This window comes from Mustela lutreola, chromosome 6 (genome assembly GCF_030435805.1).
Source record: "Mustela lutreola isolate mMusLut2 chromosome 6, mMusLut2.pri, whole genome shotgun sequence".
Lineage (NCBI taxonomy): Eukaryota > Metazoa > Chordata > Mammalia > Carnivora > Mustelidae > Mustela > Mustela lutreola.
In genome coordinates this window covers 96,551,696-96,575,767 of record NC_081295.1, presented here as the reverse complement: position 1 = coordinate 96,575,767, position 24,072 = coordinate 96,551,696, and the positions used below count along the sequence as shown (strand labels likewise).

Below are 24,072 nucleotides of genomic sequence, written 5' to 3'. Positions count from 1 at the left end.
GCCAACCAGAAAGATCACTAAGCCTTGGTTTCCAGAGTTTTTATTTGAGCTTGGTCACAAGACATGATTGACCACCCACATGGCTTATCTTAATCTCATTCCAGAGGTTGAGCTGTTACCACATGGCCCAAGACCACACAGTAAGTCATTATTAGCATAGACTATCTAGGTGACCCAACATCCCCAAGTAAACATATACACTCCTATCAGACAGGAAATTTCAAGGGCTTAGAAATTACCTCCCAGAAGTTGAGAGCAAAGTTCAGACCTCAAACAATTGTAGGTTGTCCGTTTACCTAACACTTCTTTGAATGATACAATTTTAGTACCTTGTCTATATGGAACCTTCCTAAAATTCAATGCTCATTGATGTTTTTATAAGTGAAATTAGTGAAAGTCTTCATTTCTGTGTTGGACATATCAGAAAGACTATAAAGACAAGTTGCTAAAATAATGACAACAAAAACAGACTGACTTTGCATTAAGTATAAATAAGACAATACGGACTAGAAAATAGACAACACAAAAATCTAGAAAGACTCTTATTTAGATTGCTTATCAAGATTTTTTATCTTATTTAAAGAACCTGAAGTTGAATATCTTAGACAATGAACTTTTTGTGTCATTTATGCCAGGAGATAGACAGGAAATTTCATTTTGCAGACACAGCTCCCCTTCTCCCGAAAAAGATCTTGGCCTTAGACAAAAGGTTGGGAAATAGGTGCATACATGTGTATCTTCACTGACTAATTCTTTTTTCTGGTTTTTAAGTTTTTCAATAACATGCCAAACATTAGATAGCAGGGAACTGACAATGTGGAATTTTATTCAAGCCCTGTGCTCTGGAAATAGCCAATGTTAAAGGATTCTCACCCATTATGCTCCAGAAAGCAAAAGAGCTCACTGAAAAAACAACAACAACAAAAAATCCTTCATTATTAGACTAGAAAAGACTCACAAAATCCCCTTGTTTACCTATGACAAAACCAGACACAGACCTTCCAAATTCCCCTTTTGCCTCACTAAATTATAATCTGAACTACTCATCCCACTGATCAATCAGAACAAAATGTTTGCTAGCCAAGCTTCGTTAAGCTTCTCTTACCTCTAGGCCCCTGAACATTGGTCTGCCTCCAGCTTGAGCCGGCATACAAGTCCTCCTGAGAATGGACTCACCTCAGGTAGAATATTCTCTGAGCTACTATCCCATCATGCCCTGCTCTCATTCCCCTTAAAATATTATTTCTTCTTTCCTTTAGTTCTTTCTCATTTTATTCCTTCTTTTTTTCTTTCTTTTTCTCTTTCATTGCCTTAGGAGGCATTTCTTTCAAGTCATTATGCAGTTGACAGAAAAATGTTGCCCCTCCCTGACCCATTTCACCACTTCACATTCTGGGAGTCTCAGGGAGACTCTCTTCCTGAGGAAGAGCCCTTCTGCCTAGCCCAATTCTGAGGCACTAAAACAATGTTTTTGGTATGTTTATACCTTGTCCATTCCAAAATCACTTCAAGTGGAAAATAATACTATTTAGATTGATTGATTTGATTAAAAACCTTAAGTTCTACTCTGATGGCCTTTTTCTGGAAGTTTTTGAAACTTGGGTTCACATTTTAAGCTAAGAGATTGGTTGATAATTATTGACTGTAATTACAGATAGTTTGTTGAAAATTTACCAGTTTTCAAGCTTTACCATATTTGTTTCTGCCAACAATCTTCAAGCTGTTTACTGTACATCTTGAGATGCCTCCCCTCAGGAGAAGAGGATATGAGACTATACTTTACTCATCTAGGGATTTTATCAGAACTAAAGAAATATATTCAAGGGTCCTAATTCATTGATCAGGTGGCCATCTTCATGAATAAACTATTACATTTTTCTGTACTTACAGATTACTGGATAGCCCATACTCTCATTTTATTTGATTCCCAAGAAATAATCTTGGAAAAGTTTGACATTCTGGTATCCTACAGATGGTCTGCAGAAGTGCCTTCTTAAGTGAAATAGTAAGAGAATCATGGATATCATCTTGGATGCAGTGAGAGAGGTAAGTGTGCAGATTAATAATAATAGTACATTTTATAAAGAATCAATTATTTACATAATTTTCATTTACAACCCACCAGAATGGAACAAATTTTGGGGGTGAGATTGCCCTCACATTTTAAGTAGGAATTTGGGTGCCCTGTAATCCAGTGCCTTGTAAATATAGAAAATATGCCCAATCATTAACAAAGGTAGATAAATGGTCAATAAATCAGATTGTTCTCATATATTTATTTTAACATCGATAAGTCGACTAGATGAATAACCCTTCCTATTGAATCATAGAGTTTAAGTAGCTTGCCACAAGCAACAAAATAAAAAGCAGAATCTGAATTCAAATTTATATCTGGTCAGTGTCAAAGGTCACGTATTTTCATTATGCCATACATTACACATCAAGAGCTGTATAACATGCTTCAGACCCTCCTTAGGCCCAGAAGTTAAATACCATAGATTATATTGGAGTACATAGTGAACTCTCAGTAATAATAATAATAAACAATCATATTGCATGTTATTAAAATTATCTTCCTTGAGGGATGATTCTCCATTCCCCACAATATAAAAGTGTGTTAATAACCTGTACACTTTCTCCTGAAATAAGAGCTTTGGAATCATGAAAACCTGAATTCTCTCACTTATCAACTATAGGACGCTGGATGGATCACTTCACTATTTTTTTTGTTTTTTTCCTTAAGATGTTAAGTTCTACTCTGTAACATAGTTTATTTATTTATTTGTTTGTTTGTTTGTTTAAGTTCTACTCTGTACATATTTATTTGAGAGAGAGAAAGAGAGCACTAACAGGAGGAGGAGCAGAGGGAGAGAGATAATTTCAAGCAGACTCTCCCCTGAGCATGGAGCCTGAGGCAGGGCTGGATCTCACAACCCTGATAGCCGGACCTGAGCTGAAACCATGAGTTGGCCGCTCAACCAATTGAGCCACCCAGGTACCCCAGGTCACTTCTTAAATCCTCAATTTCCTCATTTGAAATATTGAGATAATAATAACATCACTAGGATCTATGATTATATACTGTATTCCCTATTATTATACAGCAATTTGAAATGACCCACTACAAGTGATTTTAATTCCTGACACACCCTGTTGGATCTGATTGGACTCTTTGTCTCTCAATCTGCTCTTTGTTTTAGGAAAGGACCTTATTTGACAATAATACAGCTAAATGTGGATGCCATTGAAAAGATGGCTCTGAAACTAACAGTTACTTTCCACGCAAATAAATACCGCTCATTCTTTCGTGCCTAATGCTGCCCCTTTTATATTATTCCCAAGTTCAAGACTTGGTTCAAGAAGGTTTTCATTGTTGCCTGCCAGACAGGGCTAATTAGGATTGTGTTCCTGCACCCCACAGCCATGCCAGGCAGAGAAGTCAAGCAGCTATGTAAAGAACATTTAGTATCATGGCATTAAGCCATGTGGCATAATGAGCATTGTGAAGGACCAGACTTAAGTCCTAATTGCAGCTCTACTGAATCGGAATTAAATACAAACCTGAACTCTCTTGGTCCCAGTTTACTTACCTACAAAATCACGGAATCATAGAATTTTGTTACACACAGTCATTGGGTTCCCCAAATTCTAATTTACTAGGAATGACTTTCCAGAAATAAAATATTCAGAAGACTTTAATCATTTATTTGCACCTTCATTTATTCACTAATTTAAGCTCGGTTAGTGCCAGGCACTGTTTCATCTAAACATTGGAGATCCCACAGCTGGGGGGACAGGGAGAAAATAGAGTCTTTGTTTTCAAGAATTTTAAATTCCTTGAAGACAACAAATTATAAACTAAAAAGTAAATATAGAACATGATGGCAAATTCTAGAAAACTTGAGGAAATATTGTTATCAACAAGGTGATATATAAAAAAATTTCAATTTAATCTATTAAATGAGTGCTGTTATTCAGTCATTCTAACACAAAAAGGAGAGATAAATATTTCTTTCTTGAGCAAATCAACTAGAATGGGCTATAGTCCAGAGGCATAGTTAAAGTCAGTAGCACAGGGACACCTCGATTAAGTGTCTACCTTCAGCTCAGGTCACGATCCCAGGGTCCTGGGATCAAGTCCTACATGGGAGGTTCCTTGCTCAATGGGAAACCTGCTGCTTTGCCTACTGCTCCCACTGCTTGTGCTCTCTAACAAATAAATAAATTAAATCTTTAAAAAAAAAAAAAAGATAGTAGTACAAAAAGGTGGAAAATTTGATGATAGCAAGATTAAAAAAAAAAATTACAGAAAAGAATACAGACATAAACAAATGAGAAAGCTTACCAGGAGAGAAAAAAGGAAAAAATGAGGAATGCCAGGCAGTGAATTTTAAGTCTATGTTAGGAGCTTTTTATCTGGTCATTTCTAACTCATTGCAATAATTGAACAATTTATTTCTCTCAGTTTAAAATGAAACTAAGGCTCAAAGAGGATGTGTCACCTGCTAGGATCTGCACAGGCCCTCAACTTAAAAACCGATGCTCTTTCCCTGGCACTGAGACTCCTATGAAACTTAGGAGAGTGGAAGGGTGAGAACTTATTGTATAAGAGCCTTGACATTCTTGGTGTGACACTGATACTTGACCAACCATACACAGATCACGGGGTATCCTAGCAAACAATACAATTCTTTTTATTGTGAAAGTGTAGAATATCTTGTTGAATATCTTGTATTTCTCTGAAATATCAAGACAAATCCTTGTTTTACATGAAGAGAAAATCCCTCCTCCAGGCTCTATTAGATAAAACAGGTTGCACTGAGAAGTGAAAAGAGAGAAGTGGGGAGGAGCTGAAATAAGGCAAGCATACCCTGTAGGGCTGAATTCATTTTAATTATAAAATAGATGGTTGACTAGAAGATAGGGCAAATATGACGAGCAATGCCTTCATGCTTTTGATTTGCACTGGAAGCTGCTGATTCTGCCTGGTTGCAATTGCAAACATTTCTATTATCTTGACAATTACTTCTACTTAAAGATAATGAGTGGGTTTGACTCTTCTGTCATAATTCCAATTCTGAGCCTGCTTCTCATTTTTCTTTTCAATATTAAAATCTTCATGACTAAAGCTTCCAAGCAACATTTTCCTCCAGGACCCAGACCTTTGCCAATTATTGGAAATCTGCATATTCTCAATCTGAAGAGGCCGTATCAAACTATGCTGGAGGTAAAAAATGATTGTTCATTTCATACTTATTTATAATTTTCTACCCTCATTCTTACCCTCACGAGTGTATTAGCATGCGCACATACTTATGACTAGTTTGTATATGTATAATGAAGTAATTAAATAGGATTCAAAGTTAATTGAGCTGTTTTATTTAATGTTTAGTTTCTTTTAAATTTGGATATAAAATATAAGTAAATATATTTCTATTATTTAAAGCAGTATTGTACCCTGAAATATTTATGATCTGTATCCTTTATTTCAACCACTTTGATCCACATATTCCATATTCTATATCCATATTCTATGTCCTACATATTTCTCTATAAAGGAACTGATTATGATCATAGTCTTACTCTAGAAAATTTTAATTGTTATTAAAAAGAATGTCTGTGGAAGGCACAATCAATAGTTGGGTAAAAACTACAAACTCTGCAGATGACAAGGCTCCATGTGTATGCTTTTTGAGCATTGCTATTTACTATTTGACTTCTTGAAGCCACTGTATCTTGCCTATATGACGCAAATGATGATAACATCTACTTTTTTGGTTATTATGTGCATTAAAAGAGATACTGGCAATATAAATAATACTCTTGTTATTTTTAATTATCAAAGAAAATTGAATGTTTTATTTATAGTAGGAAATGTTGCATAGTAGCACAGAACTAACTTGGACCTACTATGGTTACAGCATCCCACAAAGAATAGGGCGTGAATATGGTGGTCAGGTAGTCAGTGTGTTGGATAGGAAGAGCTTTGTCTTCCTAGAGCCTGGGGTGGGCATTTTCTGAGACCAGACAAAGATATAATAGAGAGAAACTAGGAGTCAATTCCATGATGTTAGAGCCCTGCTACTGGAAATCTCATTTTTAGTATATGTGCTGCCGAAGCGAGCACTGCTACTGGAAATCTCAAACAAAATGGAGTATAAGGACAATCAGTGGATCATAATAATCATGGCTAAAATGGGTATAGCAACCAAGGAGTATCTTTAGTGAACTAATCAAATATTGTCATTTCACAAGAATATAAAACTGAATAATTGGTTAGAATTAAATTTTCAAAGATCAAGATCTAGTTCATTTTTAATTCAGTACCATGTTTTAGTGGTTTCTTTTTTTTTTTTTTTTTTTAATACACCCAAGCTCTCCCAGAAATATGGCTCCATTTACAGCATCCAAATGGGTCCAAAGAAGGTGGTGGTACTCTCTGGATATGAGACAGTGAAAGATGCCCTGGTCACTTATGGTGATCAGTTTGGAGAACGATCTCAAGTGCCTATATTTGAAAGACTTTTTAAAGGAAAAGGTAATAAGCTCTAAGCTTAAGATATATCCTTATATATCCTTAAGATATATCCTTATAGTTAAAATTATTAAATCATTTGCACCATATTATCTTTAATAATTCCTTTCATGATTTAATTTTCCCTTCATCAATATATATCACACAAATAGAATTTACTGAGGAAAAATTTTATGTTTATGGCTTTATTCTCATTGTACATGATAATTCTATTAAACAAATAATTATTAGCCAGAAACTATGTGGAAAGTATAGTCAGCACTACGGAAATACAAAGAGAACAGAGGCCATCAGCTTAAGAGGTCACAGTCTAATGATTGCCACTGATCCATCAAAAAATACAATAGCAGTAGTGTCATAAGTAATATTGAACCATATTTTCAGCTGGATAAAGTTGTTGTATCTTGCTTTTGTGTGTCTTTGATGAATGCCTTGAGGAAATCCGGATGTTATACTGTTCTGTCAGTCCACTAATATAATAACTCTTTAAGTTATTACAACAACCCTTTAATGCTCATTTAATAACTCTAAAAATGGGAATGGTTTCATCTTGACATTATTTTTAGTAAACTTATATTGCTATCTAGTAAAGACTACTAAGCCATTTTAATGCCTCAGCAACTTTTTGAAAAAGCATTTCTCACACTATCCTTCTCCAACATCATGTTCTTTGAGATATTAATAGATGTTCTATGCAAAAACCAGTGTCAGTGAAGTGAATTTGAGAAACTACCTAATAAAGGCCTCTCTCTGGGTCACCTAGGTGTCTCAGTGGGTTAAGCATCTGCCTTTGGCTCAGGTCCTAATCCCAGGGTCCAGGGATTGATTCCTGCATCAGGCTCCCTGTTCAGTGGGGAGCCTGCTTCTCCCTCTGCTGCTCCCCCTGTTTCTGCTCTCTCAACTCTGTCAAATAAATAAATAAAATATTTTTTAAAAATAGCAAATAAAATAAGTAAATAAATAAATAAATAAATAAACTTCCATTCCTTATAATGCTAAATTGATGTCCTCCACAATGACATGGCTGGGCTATCACTATGCCCTGAAATATACAGGGACATCTGCAGGCCTTTCATGTTCTACTATTGTGTTCTCAAATGTAAATCTTTAAATATTAACATTAGATAGTTTGAAGATTCACATATTTGTTATAAAAGAGTTTTATGCACCACAGGAGCCACAGACAGAATGACATTCTTTTAATTTAAGAACTGAACATGAGCAGAATCTAACCTTTGCCAGGGTCCTTTCGAAGGAAGGCTTAACCTCCCATGAAGTGTCAACAGCTGCACAGCAGAGAACTCTCTAGGTGTTTTGGATTTCATGCTGACACTGGCAGGGATGGGGCTGTCCCATTTCCAACACCTAGGTTGCCTTAGTTTATTCTGATTTCTTATTTCAGGAAACTGTTCCTATTTCCAACTCAGAAAGACCTCCCCTGTCTCTGGAACCTCCACAGAAAAATGAGAAAAATGCCAGTGGAGGAAGGGCCAGGGTTAGGGACCAAAACACAAGGAGTAATGCCACCGTCACCACAAACTGACCGTGGAAAAATATGGGCCACTTTGGCAATCCTCTCTCTATTTTTCTGTAAGCTAGCGTATACCCCAACTCTTCTAAGAATTTGTTTATTATTTCCTTTAGTCATGCACAAATTCACATAACTGTTGTAGTTAATAAATATTTATTAAACACCTACTCTGTGCTATAGCAACACGTGAGCCTAGAAATTAGTATTCCACCTGTGTGGAAGCTTCGCTACACCTCTTGGTAATAATTTACTCCTAACTTTTTTCTCGGGTGAGTCTTGTGTCTGTAGTCCAAATATTTCCCTAGCAAAAAAGACTTTGTTTTCTAATGTTCATCAGTCCCTTAACCACACCTAGCATGATGTAAGCTTATAGTAGAGACTCAGGATTTGTTTAACAAATTTGTCAGAGAAATAGAACTAAAACTGAAATCTTCTCCCAACCCAGAAATCCTCCTCTCCACAAACATAATAGAAAAAGAAGACAATTTTATTGTTGAATAAGCATCAAACCAAGATGGGATGTGTATCACAGACAATCCACTACGAAATAACAAAGACAGAAACAAATCTCACTCTGTTATACAATCAAGCAGACTCAACCCATTACAAAAATGTTCTCAAGGAAAACAATAACTAGTCCTCAATAACAAGAGGGCTTGACAGCACCATTTGTCACCCATAGTTCATCCTAGATACACCCAGTAATCGGGGTGACCATCTGTGTTAATTGTCTGTATACAAAAGAATAATAAAGTCTTCATATCTTTATGATAGGAGGCAGTTTTAAAATTTGGAGCAAGGCACCCACCAAAGTGAGGCTCTACCCTCCCACAGAAACTGGGAGAAAGGGATACTTTCTTCCTCGATGTTTATATTCTGAACAGATGGCCCCCAGGCCGCCAAGAAAGCCATTGCTAGGTCACAAAGTTGACAAAAGACCTATTCATAGTTTTAGAAGGACGTATATGTGATATACGTCATATGTGTATGTTATGATTATCTATTTATGATTTTAAAAAAGGGAAAAATACAAGTCTTCTAAAGTAAATGCTCTGAGTGAAAGAGAAGCCTCTTATTTCCAACAGGGAGAAGAAAGCCTCTCTTAAATTTTTACTTGTCCTTGAAAATTAAATATTAAAAACCTTGCGGACATAATTTTCAAACATTTTACTCGTTATAAGGAATTGTCTTCTCTCATGGTGAAACTTGGAAAACAATGAGAAGGTTCAGCCTGACCACCTTACGGAACTTTGGAATGGGCAAGCGGCTCATAGAAGACAGGATCTTAGAGGAATGCCAGCATCTCATATGCAGCTTCGAATCTCACAGAGGTGCGTAGAATGAACTAAACTACATCTTATTTTTCATGAAGAAGAAACCAAATGCTATATTTTATTATGTAGAAATAATTTCAGTCTTGTAGTAAAATTCTTAGAATTTACAAATAATTCCCCAAATTGTGCTCTTCTGTAAGATTCCCAAAATATCAGCATTTTATGTTAGCCTTCTCTCTTGCTGTCTTTTTCTAAGCTGTTTGAAAGTGCTTTGGAGACATGCTCTCTCTTTATTCCTAAACAGTTCAATGCATTCCCTTGAAATAAACACATTCTCTCACATTCCCAAAGTATGATTTTCAAAACTCTGGAAATTAGTATTGACTCAGTAATCCCCTAAACTTATTTGTCCAGATTTTGCCATTGCCCCATTAATGTCCTGAATAGCAAAAGAAAATCCTGACCCACGCATCATGTTCACTTGTCATGTCTCATTTACTTCCTTCCATCTGGAACAGTTCTTCAGTAACAGGTGTATTTCTGATCTCTTTAAATGATATACAGTTAATTCCATATTATTTAAATATTTTATCTATTTAATATTTTAATTTATCTTTTCCTAAATAAATTGAGCTCATTCCTTACTTATCTTCACGGATGCAGGTAGCAACATGAAGAGAAATGGTCAAAGGCAGGCAAACCTGAGATGAATACAGACAAGAAACAGAAAGCTCGGGGACTCATGTGCTAAGTTAGCAGTCTCTGTACACAGAGAGCCCATCAGCAGTTTGGAGAAAGTAATTACAGAAAAATATATTTTCCCTCTGCAGTGTAAAGTCCTAACAAACATTAATTTCTCAAGTCTTTGTGTACACAGTATCTGAAACACCCTTAAATTTATATACTAAAAAGGAAACATATTCCCTACAGAAATTCCCCCAAGCATTCAGCCTCCACATTAGGGTAGGTGCTGATGTTAAAAGTAAATCTTAGCATTCTGGTTGCCAAAAATAAACGTACATCCACTAATGTATGTTTAATGATCTAAATAGTTTTTAATGATGCTGAGGAAAACAGGACCCAGTAACAGAAGAGGCTAAAACAAGAGGCTCTAGGTAAGGTTCTTTCAAGTAGAATCATTTTAATCATCTAGATATCCTCTTTTAAATTTATGAACTTGATGGTAACCTTCTAGGTTGATATTTTCTCAGATGTAATGCATTAACACTTGCTACACACACTGAAATGATCCCTCACCTGGAACATTTTAATTTCTTTAACTGAGCCAAATGTAGATTTTCCTCGACATCAATACTTTTAGTTTGCCTTCTGGCAATCTTTTAACCAAATTCTGGATAGTTTTCAAGGTTCATCTAGTCTCACCTTTCCTTAAAAGGCATGGTCACTAATAGTCTTGCTCCTCTATGAAATCTTTAGTGGACAGTCTTGTCCCCATCATTCCAGAACTGGTTTAATACTGTTTATGTGAGTATTCCTAATCTGATTAATGAATTCTCTTGTAGGAAAGCCCTTTGAGGTCAATACAGTAATGAATGCTTCTGTTGCTAATGTTATTGTGTCAGTGCTGTTTGGAAAGCGGTTTGATTACCAAGACCCCCAATTCCTGAGACTCTTAACCTTGATTGGTGAAAATGTGAAGCTCGTTGGAGGTCCTAGGATTGCGGTAACTATATCTTCCAATTCAATCACCTTACTTCTTCTAACGCACACTAGGTTGTTCAAGAGACCATGAAAAAGTGTTTGTCAGAGACTTACCATTTCAAAAATGTACGCTTTCTGGAACATTCTGAGTACAGAGAAGTGACAAGTCTGTTTGATTAACACATCTGATAATTCTCCCATCACAAATTATTGCATCAGGGTGCCTGGGGGGCTCAGTCAATTATGCATCTGCCTTTGGCTCAGGTCATGATCCCAAAGTCCTGGGATGGAGTCCTTGCCCAGCGGGGAGACTGCTTCTCTCTCTACCTTTGCCCCCACTCATGATCTTTCTCTCTCTCTCTCAAGTAAATAAACAAACATCTTTAAAAAAAATACTGCATCAAATATCTTATGATGTATGAGTTGTGAATCATACCAATAAATAGTTCAGTTTGTAACTTCAGTAAATTTTCACAATTTTGGCCATTCATCTTTTACCCATACCACTGGTTATGCATCAACTGTGGGATAACTCATGAATGAATAAGGAGCACTCAGTAGAATTCACGTAGAAGAGGGAATTTAAACAAAGGAAAACTATCAAGTACTAAAAACAGTACTAAAGAAATTGTTAATATTTATTCTGCATCATATAAGTTCAAAATACTGCTACAATCCAATTTTTTATATTTGTGAGCAGTAAAGTGGCTGTCTTCTAGAATGTAGGGACTAAGTGCCTTGTCAAATAGTTCCCATTTTCTTTCTTTCTTCCTTTCTTACTTTTTTTTTCCTTTCTTACTTTTTTAAAGATTTTATTTATTTATTTGACAGAGAAAGTGAGAGAGCACAAGCAGGGGGAGTAGCAGAGGGAGAGGGAGAAACAGGCTCCCTGCCCAGTGCTGGGCTCAATCCCAGGATCCTGGGATTATGACCTGAGCTGAAGGCAAATGTTTAATGAACTGAGCCACTCAGGGGCCCCAGTTCCCATTTTCAATAGCACAACCAACAACAGACAATGCTATTTCACTTTGGAATAATTTAGGTTCTGTTACTACAAGTACAGGTGTACTCTAAATATAGGTGTGGGGGAACCCTGGCACAGGGAACTATGTCTATTTTTTTAAGTTAATTAGAGAAAGATAATTATCATATGATTTCACTCATGTGGAATTTAAGAAACAAAACAGAGGAGCATAGGTGAAGGGAGCGAAAAATAAGACGAAACCAGAGAGAGAAACATATCATAATAGATTCTTAATCTTAGGAAAGAGAGGGTTGCTAGAGGAGACAGGGGTTGGGGGTTGGGGTAATGGGGTGATGGGCATTAAGGAGGGTATGTGATGTAATGAGCACTGGGTGTTATGTAAGACTGATGATGGATCACTGACCTCTACCTTTAAGACTTCTAATACATTATATGTTAATTAATTGAATTTAAATAAATTAAAAATAAGTACATAAAAAGCTCAATCCTTAAACAGAATTTTTAAAACAATTTTATTTATTTACTTATTTGAAATGTAGAGAGTGTGAGCAAGTATGCAAGTGGGGGCCATGGGGGGAAGGGGAGAGAATCTCAAGCTGACTCCTTGCTGAGCAGGGAGCCTGACACAGGGCTTGAACCCGTGATCCAGAGATCATAACCTGAGCTAAAACCAAGAGTCTGATGCTTAAATGACTGAGCCACCCAGACACCCAAGTATGTCTAACTTTAGGTGTGGACTTTTATCTTCAGTATTTATTAGGTAACTTGGGTGGTTAGGGACCCCTTATAGAATCTGATTAAATATATAAAGAGCTTATCTCTCACATACATGAATATACCAAGAAACACACCAAATTTAGCCAACAGTGAAGTTCTTCCTGAACTTTCTAAGGGTTAGGGAACATTAGATTATATAGTGCTTCTCTAGGGACCCTAGACACAGTAAGCTAGATCTAAATAACAAAAATGATTATTCCGATCCTACAAAGAAACATCAGTGGTAAAGTGAGTGTGCTATATAGCACTAAAATGGTTTGATCTGGAATCACCTAGGAGTTTGCAGGAAAAACACAGATTTATAGCCTTAACCAAAAAGCCAATATTGTTTTCGTGGCTCGCCTAACCTCTGAGTAGATGTGTTACTACTGGCATAATATGCAAAATACTCTGGGTACATAGAACTTACTATAAACCATACCAATATCCATTGTAAGTTACCTAACTCCACTAAGTGAGGAAATCATGTTGTCCATTCCATGTCAGTTTGCCAGCTGGTTGAGATAAAATTGAAGTCTAAATGGGGTGCTATTCTATAATCCTTCCAGAAATAATGGTGTCATTCCCGCTACTGCGTGCATAACATGTGTGTATTTAACTTACTTTGTTATTTTTTTATTCTTTCAGATTTTCAATATGTTTCCAGTTTTGGGGTTCCTCCTAAAAAGTCATAAGACAGTACTCAGGAATAGAGATGAATTATTCGCTTTTATAAGGATGACCTTCCTAGATCATCAGCATGACATTGACAAAAATGATCCAAGAAGTTTCATTGATGCCTTTTTGGTCAGACAGCAGGAGGTAATGGTGATACCTTATCATATTGTTTATTATTTAATTTAATTAATAGCATCTGGAGGAAAAATATTTCTTGCAAAGAAGAAAAATCATTGGATTCAATTAAGTTAGTAATGGTAGACTTATACCCTATCAAGAATGCTATTTACTAAATTTTCCATTCTCGAATATTTTCCACTGCTTTTCACATCACTCTCAAAAAAAAAAAAAAATAAAAATCCAACACAAGATATATAGAAGACCTTGAATGTTAGCTTTTAGAATAAGTATAGCATTCCTTTTATTGCAATTTTGAAAATGTGTTTCAGTTGATGAACCCAAGAAAGATTATATAATGCCATTTTTTTAAAAGAAACAATGTTGGGCACATTCTAATCACTCAGTCAAAAACTAATTTCCAAAATGGCAAACAGCTTTTCCTATTGTTAGAATTATCATCATTAGCATCCAGGATGTGCTTTATTTGAAAATTCTGTACAACATCCTAATAATAATAATAAAAAATTCCACTCTTTTAGGAAAGAATGCCAAGCATTTTGCTTTTTCAATTCATGTTAGGTTATTTGCTATGATTGTCAAGTATAAAATTTTTTCATCACTCATGATTCCTTTTCCCCTTTCAGGAGAAAGGTACATCTACTGCCTATTTCAGTGATGAAAATTTGGTGGCACTCGTTAGTAACCTGTTTGCGGCTGGTACAGAGACCACAGCCTCCACGCTACGCTGGGCACTACTGCTCATGTTGCGATATCCTGAAGTCCAGAGTAAGTCTCTAAAGATTCAGGCCATTGCCTGAAGGAAAGACTAAGAAATCTCTTGGGATGGAAAAAGCAGAATTCTGCCAACCTGGATACCTTTAATTTATACCCGTAGGACAGTGTGCCTTTAGTTTCCTTTGGACATAAGAAAGTAGATTTTGCTCTCCAAGCTTCCTGAGACGGTCAACAGGTGTCAACTCTTTGCAGGTGTCACTCCATGCAGGTCCCCAACGGGGCCTCAGGAATAGAGATCTAGGAGTGCAAACAGTGCAGAAAAAAAATGGGTCAGAACTCAGAAAGCATGGAAGGAAAACTGAGAAGATTGTTCCAATATCTCTCCCCCCACCTCTAATCAGTGCATTTTGTCCAGAAAAGGTCTGTGATGAGATCACCAAAGTTGTGGGGTCAGCCCAGCCTCGAATTACACATCGAACTCAAATGCCATACACAGATGCCGTCATTCACTAAGTACAGAGATTTGCTAATATCCTGCCCACAAGCTTACCTCATGCAACAACCACAGATGTGATGTTTAAAAATTACTATATTCCTAAGGTAAGGGTTTAAAAGGGGAAATGAGGGGAGAGGGAAAGGATGTCAGCTGCTCAAAATCACAGAAGCACTGAAATAAGCCGCTGCAGGCAATCTCAGCCTGCCTTTCTTCCCGTCCTCGCCTGCTTCTCTCTCCCCCCTTCCCTTTTTCCTCCTTTTCTCCCTCCCTACCGTGCAATAAAAGGTAACTGAGTGTGTCAGAGTGTATGTGCACAGAATAGGTGGTAATTACTCTGCACAAGGTATTCTAAAAGATTATTATTTCCATGCGGTATCTGAGGAAACTGAGGTTCAGAGAGTTCAAGCGAGGTGGGTGGGTAAGGGGCCCAGATCGCGGGAAAGACTCGCTGCCTCTTCAAGCCGGTTTTCCCCACGCAGGGCCCCTGACAGCATCACCCCCAGCCCCGTGTCCCTCCTCACACAGAAATATGCTCGGGCCCTCTGCTTCTCAATCTTGAGACTTCTTGAGGCATTCCTGTGCTTCCCCCTGACAAACTGAAGTATGCGTAGATCTTTGCTAAAAGTACACCGAAGGCAGAAATTGGCCTAGGATCAGAGCATGCCCATAGCGCTGATTCTTTTCCTTAAAGCTTCGCCGGGTCACTGCTTCTGGGCCCATCTCTACGTGAATCCACAGGGACCACTGGTTACATGGCCGCACTCCCCCCACACCATCACTTGCTACCCTGAGCGTACCCTACAAACAGGGGGCAACATTCATCTTTGGAGATTCTCTTCCTAGCACGCATTAAACACGCTGTTGGATTGAATTAATCAGATAAGTAGCTGATGAAAACAAATATAACCAATATCAAAACAAAGAAAAGGAGACCTCCCCCCCCCCCCCGACCCAAGGAATCTATAATAATGGCAGGATTTGGGTTCTCGTTCTCTATCTGTCTGCAAGCTAGGGAGAGCACTGTTACCAGAGCTTTGCAGGTACAGGGGGTCTCACATGCCCACCATGCTGCTGGCAGCTAGGTCCCTCGCTTTCACTGAGCTCCAGTGGAAATAATCTAGCACAGCTGTTCTGAGGAGGAAATATCCACAATGCCCAGGTAAATATAAATAAAAAAGAAAGAAAGAGGGTGTCTGTGTCAGGGTGTCAGTCCTTAGGTGTCTGCCTTCCCCTCAGGTCATGATCCCAGGGTCCTAGGATAGAGCCCTGAATCAGGCTCCCTGCTCAGAGGGAAGCCTGCTTTCCTTCTCCCTCTTTCTCTCCCCCTGCTTGTGTTCTCTCTCTTGCTGTCTCTATCAAATAAATAAATAACATCTTAAAAAAAAAAAAAAGAGAGAAAGAGAGAGAGAGGAACAAAGGAAGGTGTAGAAAAAAACACTTTAAAGCCCTTGTTTGCTTTTGGTGACTCAACAGCTATAGAGATTCATGCACTGAAACAGCTAACCGCAATGACAGTACTGTGAAGCTTTCTAGAGGAAGCTGTGATTAACGACGGTGAAGTGTGAACACTGTCTTTAATGCAGGGGCAGGCTTTTCTTCCCACTATTCTAGTTTGAGTTTTCAGAGTGCTCTTTCCTGTATCACAGTTACAATTCCTTTCCTTGATCGTTTTGGTTGTCTCAGAGCACATGGTGAGCTGTGGAAGGGGGGTGGGGGGGCAACTAATATTTGAGAATTTGATCTGATAGGCTTGTTCAGTCTAGTTTGTCCCCTGTCACAATCCCTGGAGGTATAAGAGCAAAACCTCACTGAGCCTGCACCAGGGTCTGTCCTACATACTGCTGCGTCTGAGGCTCACAAGTCACCCCATGAGGGTTATTTAATTCCCTTCATATAAATGTAGAAACTGGGATATATCAAGAGTTAAATCATGTGCCATTATCTCATAGCAAACACAGAACTAAGTAAAGAATGTTTCTGGTTCTGAGTCCATAGATTGTGTTTTTTAGGAGGTATCGAATAAAAAAGTGGTTGAGTAAGTGAATGTTCTACACCAATCCCAAACCCCTCCTCTTCCCTCTTCTTCCAGATTCTTCCAGAACACACCGCTTCTGAAAAATTACCAACAGGACCTTCACACATTTTTCAAGAGTCACTTGTTAAAGAAGCGACTATCATTAATAGCACTTCTGTTTCTAGGGCACCGAGGTCATCACTTTGCTGACCTCTGTACTTCGGGACCAAACACAGTGGGAAAAGCCAGACACATTTAATCCCGAGCATTTCCTGACTTCCACTGGAAAGTTTGTCAGGAAAGACGCTTTCATGCCTTTTTCAGCAGGTAAGGTCTCCGCCTTTGAGACAGGTGGCTTGAGAAATCTGGAGAGATTTGGCCTTGTCTGATGACTGTACTTAGGTTTTATATATATATATATATATATATATTTTTCATGTGGCACTAAATGTCAGAAATATGGGAGAGTAGAAAGGGCCTTTCCTCCCCAGGCTTTAAATTGGCTGTAAGACATTAGGCATTAGAATGGCATTTTCTTAGGGAGCCCCTGAAGATTCCTTATAGCTGAGGCTAGGGTAGAGCTTTGAGAATTTGAGGAGAAAGTTAAGCATGGGGACAGTGGATAGCCCACTTCACTCCAACCAGAAAAGCTTTGCTTGCTTGATTTATTTCTTGATTGATTGATTGATTTGACTCTATGCCCAGTGTGAAGCCCACTGCGGGACTTGAACTCAGGACCTCGAGGACCAAGCGTTGGTGGCCTGACTGAGCCAACCAGGCACCCCTGAAAAGCTTTGCTTTAATATGTATAAATGCCAGTGTTACTCTTAGGTTTCTTTGGTAGGGGAGGGAGGGAGGGGGCTTGGGATTAGGCAAGAGAGAAGAGCTTTCCACTAGAGTACATTTTGGAATCCAGGGAACTAAATGAATTTACTCTATAATTTCCTGGCTTCTTAAGAACCTGAAATGAACTCTCCATTCCTAGAAAAGAATCTTAGCAAAACTACACCATAAGCAGTTTGTCACCTTGTGCCTTTCCACTTACAAAAACAATAGGTTAGCATTCACTCCGTATACCCATTCAGGGATAGGTAAACAGCAGTCACCCAAAGGATAGACTTTTCTTACCTACTGATAACTAAGGGATACAGAGAGATACAAAGTACAATGCATTCTTCTAATTTTTACACACAAATACACGGAGGATTATACACGAGGAAACAGCACATGTATTTATGACTTCTACTTTAAATAAAAACATAATATCACATCTGGAACTGGAGTTAAAGGAAATGAAAAATAATCCACATGTAATACAAAGTGCTATGAATTCGATTTTTATTATGTTTCCTTGCATTAGATTTTGGGGGAAAAAAAAAAAAAGCTATGGAAACAAACAATGATCTCTGGAGGGCACTTCAGCTACATCTAATTCCAAACCTTCACTTTACAAGTGAAGAGATGGAGCAATTACTTTATCATACATAAATTATTTTTTCCCTAGACTCATCTATCAAATCTTGGATTTACTGATGTTTAGGGAGAAGAAACAATGTTCCCCCTGACACCCCCTTGTCTCCATGCACAACAATTACTGTTTTTTTCTGACCAACTGTGCCTCCAGGTCCTTCCTGGTTTCTCACATACCTGGGCTTAGAGGCTTCTTTGGACTCTGAGACAAGCAGCAAATAGTCCAGATTTTTGCAGAGTGGGCCATCTTCAAACAAGTTTGGCAAAGTATACCTCAGAATTCCAAACATCTCCAGATATACTGAGTTTGTGTATGTGTTTCCTGCTTTAGAAAATCTAGGAGTAGCGATACTCTGTTTTATCATAGACAGACAAATGGAAATATTTTTAAAATATAACAACCACAAAACCATCACAATAAAAAAAAAATCATAAAACTAATGTTAAGTCCTAAGTCCTCATGTTGGTCCTTACTCACTGCAATAAGATAGATATCTTGCTCTTTGGTGGGCTTATTTGATCTTTGATCACAATCACTCAGCTAATTTTGCACACAGCATTTCTTCTTAAGATCAACAAGATCAGTTGCTATGTTTTCACCTATATATCCTTAAAAGTAAAATAAAACAATGCATGCTTTGTTTTGTTGGGCAGCTAGACTCAGCTTAACTGAATAAACCTAAATATAGGGTAGGTAATTCATACCCTAAGTTGCATTATTTATCATCCATTAGATGACACCACTCAATCATACATGTTGTTCTGGGCAGCTAGAAAGAACTGATCCCCAAAGCTAGATTAGGTACTCCTTCCATGGGCTCCCTCAACACCCTATCATAACTTGTGACACTGTATAATACTCACCTAGTTCTTTGTTGGGCTCACCTACTGGGTAGTGAACCCTCCCTGAGCAATAGTTTCAGAGCCAAGCTAAATTAAATACCTGTATCTCCTTGACTTTGCACATACATCGGTGGACTGAATTGTTAGCTTTTATTTAATAAACATTTTCCAACAGAGAGATGTAGTATACATTGCCTTTCACCTCTAAAAATCCTGCCTTGGTAGTAGACATCGTGAAAAACTGCCCCCCACTATCCTTTGTGGTGTTCATCTATTTCCTGGAAGTCCCATTTAAACCAAAGTGCTACGTTCCTTGAGATGTAAAATATCTACATTCCAGCATTTTTCAGAATGTTGAAGTCTTTTGTGACTCAGTACCCTTGAGAGTTATCTTCCAAATTACATAAACCAACAACAAAGGAAATCTAACTGGACCCTCTTGTTTCAATAAAAGCTTACCTAGAAGACTTTCTTCCTCAATTTTATTGACTCCACTTTTCAGATACCTTGATGTTTCAAAAGTAATACGAACTGGGGCACCTGGGTGTCTCAGTGGGTTAAAGCCTCTGCCTTAGCTCAGGGCATGATCTCAGGGTCCTGGCATGGAGCCCTGCATCAGGCTCTCTGCTCAGCAGGGAGCCTGCTTCCCCCTCTCTCCGTGCCTACCTGTGATCTCTGTCAGTCAAATAAATCAATAAGATCCTTAAAGAAAAAAGACTTCGGTCTACGTAGCCTCTGGCCTCAGGTCTTAGGCTCCATAACTCATGTTCTAGGCTCATGTCAGAGCAAAATAATTTTAGCCCTGATATACATCATGACCCTTCCATATCCCACCACATCTTTCCTGGCTGACTTCTTCTCACCCTGGGCACAAGAGCCGAGATATAAAGCTCTCATACAAACAGGAGGCCTCCCTGACCCTTCAAATTACATTGGGTACCTTCACTATCTATTCTCATGACACACTAGGCTTTACCCTTACATTTTTCACACTGAAGTGTTAATGTTTGTTTAGCTGCTAGTTTCCCTCATGGGGGGCAGATACGGGGGACATATGTACTTGGGTAGATATGTACTTGATTTTGTTTTTCCAGGGCTTTGGCAGAGCCCATGAGGCCCACAAGAGGCTACACAACTAATCCACACATTCTAAAATAGAGAAATCACACGTGGACAGCTTTTGTCTCTATCCAGATTTGTTTCAGTTTTTGTGCTCCTATGTCTCATAACCCTCTACTGAGTATTTCTCCAGGGCGCAGGATGTGTGCCGGTGAGTCACTGGCCAAGATGGAGCTTTTCCTGTTCTTCACCAGCCTCATGCAGAAGTTCACCTTCCAGCCACCCCCGGGGATCTCGCATCTGGACCTGGACCTAACCCCAGACATTGGCTTCACCACTCGACCAATGCCTCACAAGCTACGTGCCCTGCCCCGGGCCTAGGCTCTGCATTGCAAGCAGCAGCTCCTGTTCTTAATGGGCTCCTTCACACCAACTCCCCTTTCCTACATTTCGCCAGACGTGATATTCTGCCAAGTATTTCAGCTTTATTTAAACAGTCAGCCACATCATTGCCAAGCGTTCTCGTGTTAGGTCAGACTGGGTTCCTGGACTAATCAACGCAGTAGAGCCTCCTTGCACTCATTCTCTAAGACAGATCATGTGACAACTAGAACCTTCACTTCCTTCTCTAAGGTCTTTCTTTCCAACCAAAACCGTCCTTTTCCTCCAAGCCATATGAGACATCTAAGTATCACTAGTCGGTAGTTATAGTTGGTTCAGGCAGGATGACTAGAGAATGCTTTGTCCCATTATGCCCATGAACATCTTCAAAACTGCAAAGAAGACAATTCAGCTTTTAAGTGAGGATCCCACTAAACATAAGATGTAGAAGACATTGGTTTCATTCCATGACTCACCAAAAAAGGGTGGTTAACAACGAGAATTGCTTATGAGTCCTGCCAGTTTGCTGAGGTCGGCAAATGAGTGCGCCCGTTCCTCACTTAACTGGGATTTGCAGACCCCACTTGCCAGCGCCCACTGCCCTGAGGGCATATGCAAGACACATGGGCTGCAGAGTAACAAAATCATTGTCAGTTCCCCTAAGATGCAAAGCATCTTCAGCCTTTATGAAGTATCTCCCCATCATCAACATTAAGTGTTTCTCTTCTGCTTTTATCTGATCCCTGTCAAAGCAAAACTGGCACTAGATAAAGTTAATCAACCAAGCAAGACTTTGAGGCTATTGTCATAGAGGAAAGACACCAGAACTTCGTCTGAACTCAAATCCACTGGAACATGGGGCGAGGGGAAGAGTTTTTAAATGTTGTGGTGAGTTAGAAAACATGTTAGTGGGGAGGTTACTCAAAGGCCTGTGACCCCTACACTGAGTTACTCCTTAATTGACACATTTTTTTTTTCTAGGATTAGACCATTGATGTTTGTTACTTAGCCTCCACCTAAGCTGGGCTCCTCCCCTTCCAACAGAGACAAGGAGATAGGGTAGCTGACTTCCTTGATGACCCCATTGCAAAGGGATGGGTCCAGGTGTCCTTGAGAAAGACCTTCTTGGGTTATAAAACTGATAAGAATTTGTTGTTTGTTTTTGTTTGTTTGTTTGTTTGTTTAAGATTTACAAGTCAGAGGGGCAGAGAAATAATTTACAAGTGACGTTTTCTCAACTAAATGCCCTAAGAAAATGTAGTCAGGGCCTGGAGCCAGGAAACAGCTCCCTAAAATTTAGTCAACCTGAGAGGAATGTAAAGTCCTTCCTGGTCATTCCCAAAGCAGCATTTTCCACAAAACCTTTTTACAATGAGTCAGATGGGAGATACTCAGCTTCCCTGACTTTATTGACCTAATAGGCAAAGCTGTCAGTGACAAAGAAATGGGACCTGCTAATTTTAATTTATTGTTTGATTACATTCAAATGCAGGTAGCTGCACCTTCTGAGTTGCCCTCAGTACCTAACTGGTGTTCAGTAATATATCAGTGAATTCGCTATCCAAAGTCAACATGAATTGGTGGACTGCTTTCTCTCATAAGGGAAACAGAAACAGCTGTGATTAGAGAGATCGAAATCTTGAATTTTAATTCCAACCCATTTAGTCCCCCATGTTTGAGACTTCATGACCCCATGTCTGCAGTGGCGTTCATGGTGAATCTGGCCCTAAAAGGAAGATAATTTTTAAAACCAGTATGAGACAAGAATGTTCAGCAATAATCATAAAGTAAAACAAATAACTAATCCTTTGGTTAGTCTGATATAATAATCATTTATGTAAAAAACTGTCAAGTAACTAAGAAGTAAATTTTAATAAAATTGAAGTGTCTGCAACAGAAACAACTACTAAATTATACCACCCAGGTACTGTTTTATTTTCTTGATTCACTCTTTAGTTTTAAAATAACGAATAAAAAGTGAATTTAATGTTAACTATGTTATCTGAATCCAGTTTACGTCTGAACTAAATCTGCACTTGTCCAACAGAAAATAGTTTCCTTATTTTAAGTTTTTTGAAAATTTAATTTACATTCAATTATCTTTCAATTTAATGTTTCCTTATTTTAAATTTCATATATAATGTCACATACAATGTCAGAATTGAAGAAACTGAATGTCATTTTCCTAATCAATTGCTGTATGTAATCCTATATAATGGCTGTATTAATGTTTATACTGAATCTTGAAATGCAAGAATATATACATGTTGGAAACACAAAGTACACTCTGAGTGAGTTCAGGAGTTTCTGAACCCTTAGGAATTTACTCTCAAAATGAACAGATGTAGTTGATTCTGCATGTGTGTGAGAGAGATATTAGAGGGAAAACCTGGAAGACATTTTTAAATTATCTTCCCCTTAGTGGCGCCTGGGTGGCTCAGCTGGTTGAGCATCCAACTCTTCGTTCGGGCTCAGGTCATGCATGATCTCAGTGTTGTGAGATCTATCAAGTCACCTTTTGGACTCCACGCTGGGTTTGAAGCCTGCTTTGGTTTCTCTTTCTCACTGTCCCTCTGCCTCTACCACCCCCAAACCCAAAATTCAAAAAATAAAAATAAATTACCTTCCTCATTTAAGAAAAAAGGAAAAGAAAAATTTTAACGTGTTACTTTCAAGCTTACATCTCTATTATTAAAATTCAAACAGTAATCAGGAAGTTTTAAGACTTTAGATCAACCAAAAAAAAATTTTTTTTGATCAAGAGATTTTTTTCAGAAAGGAGTACTGTATCACTAAGCACTTGGTATTGATAAAAACAGACTTTTAGTCCAGCTTTATCACAGTTTTACGATCTCCAAAGATGACATATGGCTTATGTTTTGCTCCTGGGACAAACCCTGACCATTACCTAGTCTTTGACATGCCATTTAATACAGGTCACAGAATCTCCTTTCTTCCACCCCAACATTTTGATCAAAGACTTATTTCACTTATACATTTGCATATTTTCCCACTCAGTTATATGGGGATAGAAATACTGTATAACCTGATGTCATATTATAAGCTAATTATACTTTAATTTAAAAAAAAGAAAAAAGAAAGAAAGAAAAGAAAAGAAAAAAGGACTGAGTAGCCTGAACCTTATAAACCCAGGGAACTGGATTAATATTGAGGCTGGCATGGGAAGTCCACAGGCATTGCTGAGGCTTTTCTCTGAGACATGGAGACCAGCTGTCTGAGACAATCAATCTTTACCAAAGTTGACTCTGTAGTCCTCCCTGAAAATTCTCTTGGTTTAGGAAAAATTATTTCATACCAATTGTACCCTCCAACCCTTCTCCCATGTAAGTTGAATTTGGAAATTTAATTATACCCATATATCCACTGACCTAGTCAGCTTTCAAAATTACCTCAAAGTTGGGGTCCTGCATGGCTCAGTTGGCTGAGCAACAGTCTCTTGCTTTCAGCTCAGGTCATGATCTCAGGGTCTTGAGCTCTGCACTCTGCAGGGAATCTGCTGGAGATTCTCTCTC

At 38.3% G+C, this 24,072-nt stretch overlaps 1 protein-coding gene across 1 annotated transcript; it reads left to right on the top strand.

The window, feature by feature from the left end:
* Window positions 1-5,119: 5,119 nt before the first annotated feature.
* LOC131834634 (cytochrome P450 2K6-like) lies at window positions 5,120-20,539 on the top strand. The gene is given in 9 exon segments (XM_059179307.1): window positions 5,120-5,227; window positions 6,376-6,538; window positions 9,248-9,397; window positions 10,864-11,024; window positions 13,392-13,565; window positions 14,186-14,327; window positions 14,692-14,876; window positions 16,972-17,113; window positions 20,352-20,539. Coding segments are annotated over 9 exon segments (1,413 nt in total).
* Window positions 20,540-24,072: the final 3,533 nt, after the last annotated feature.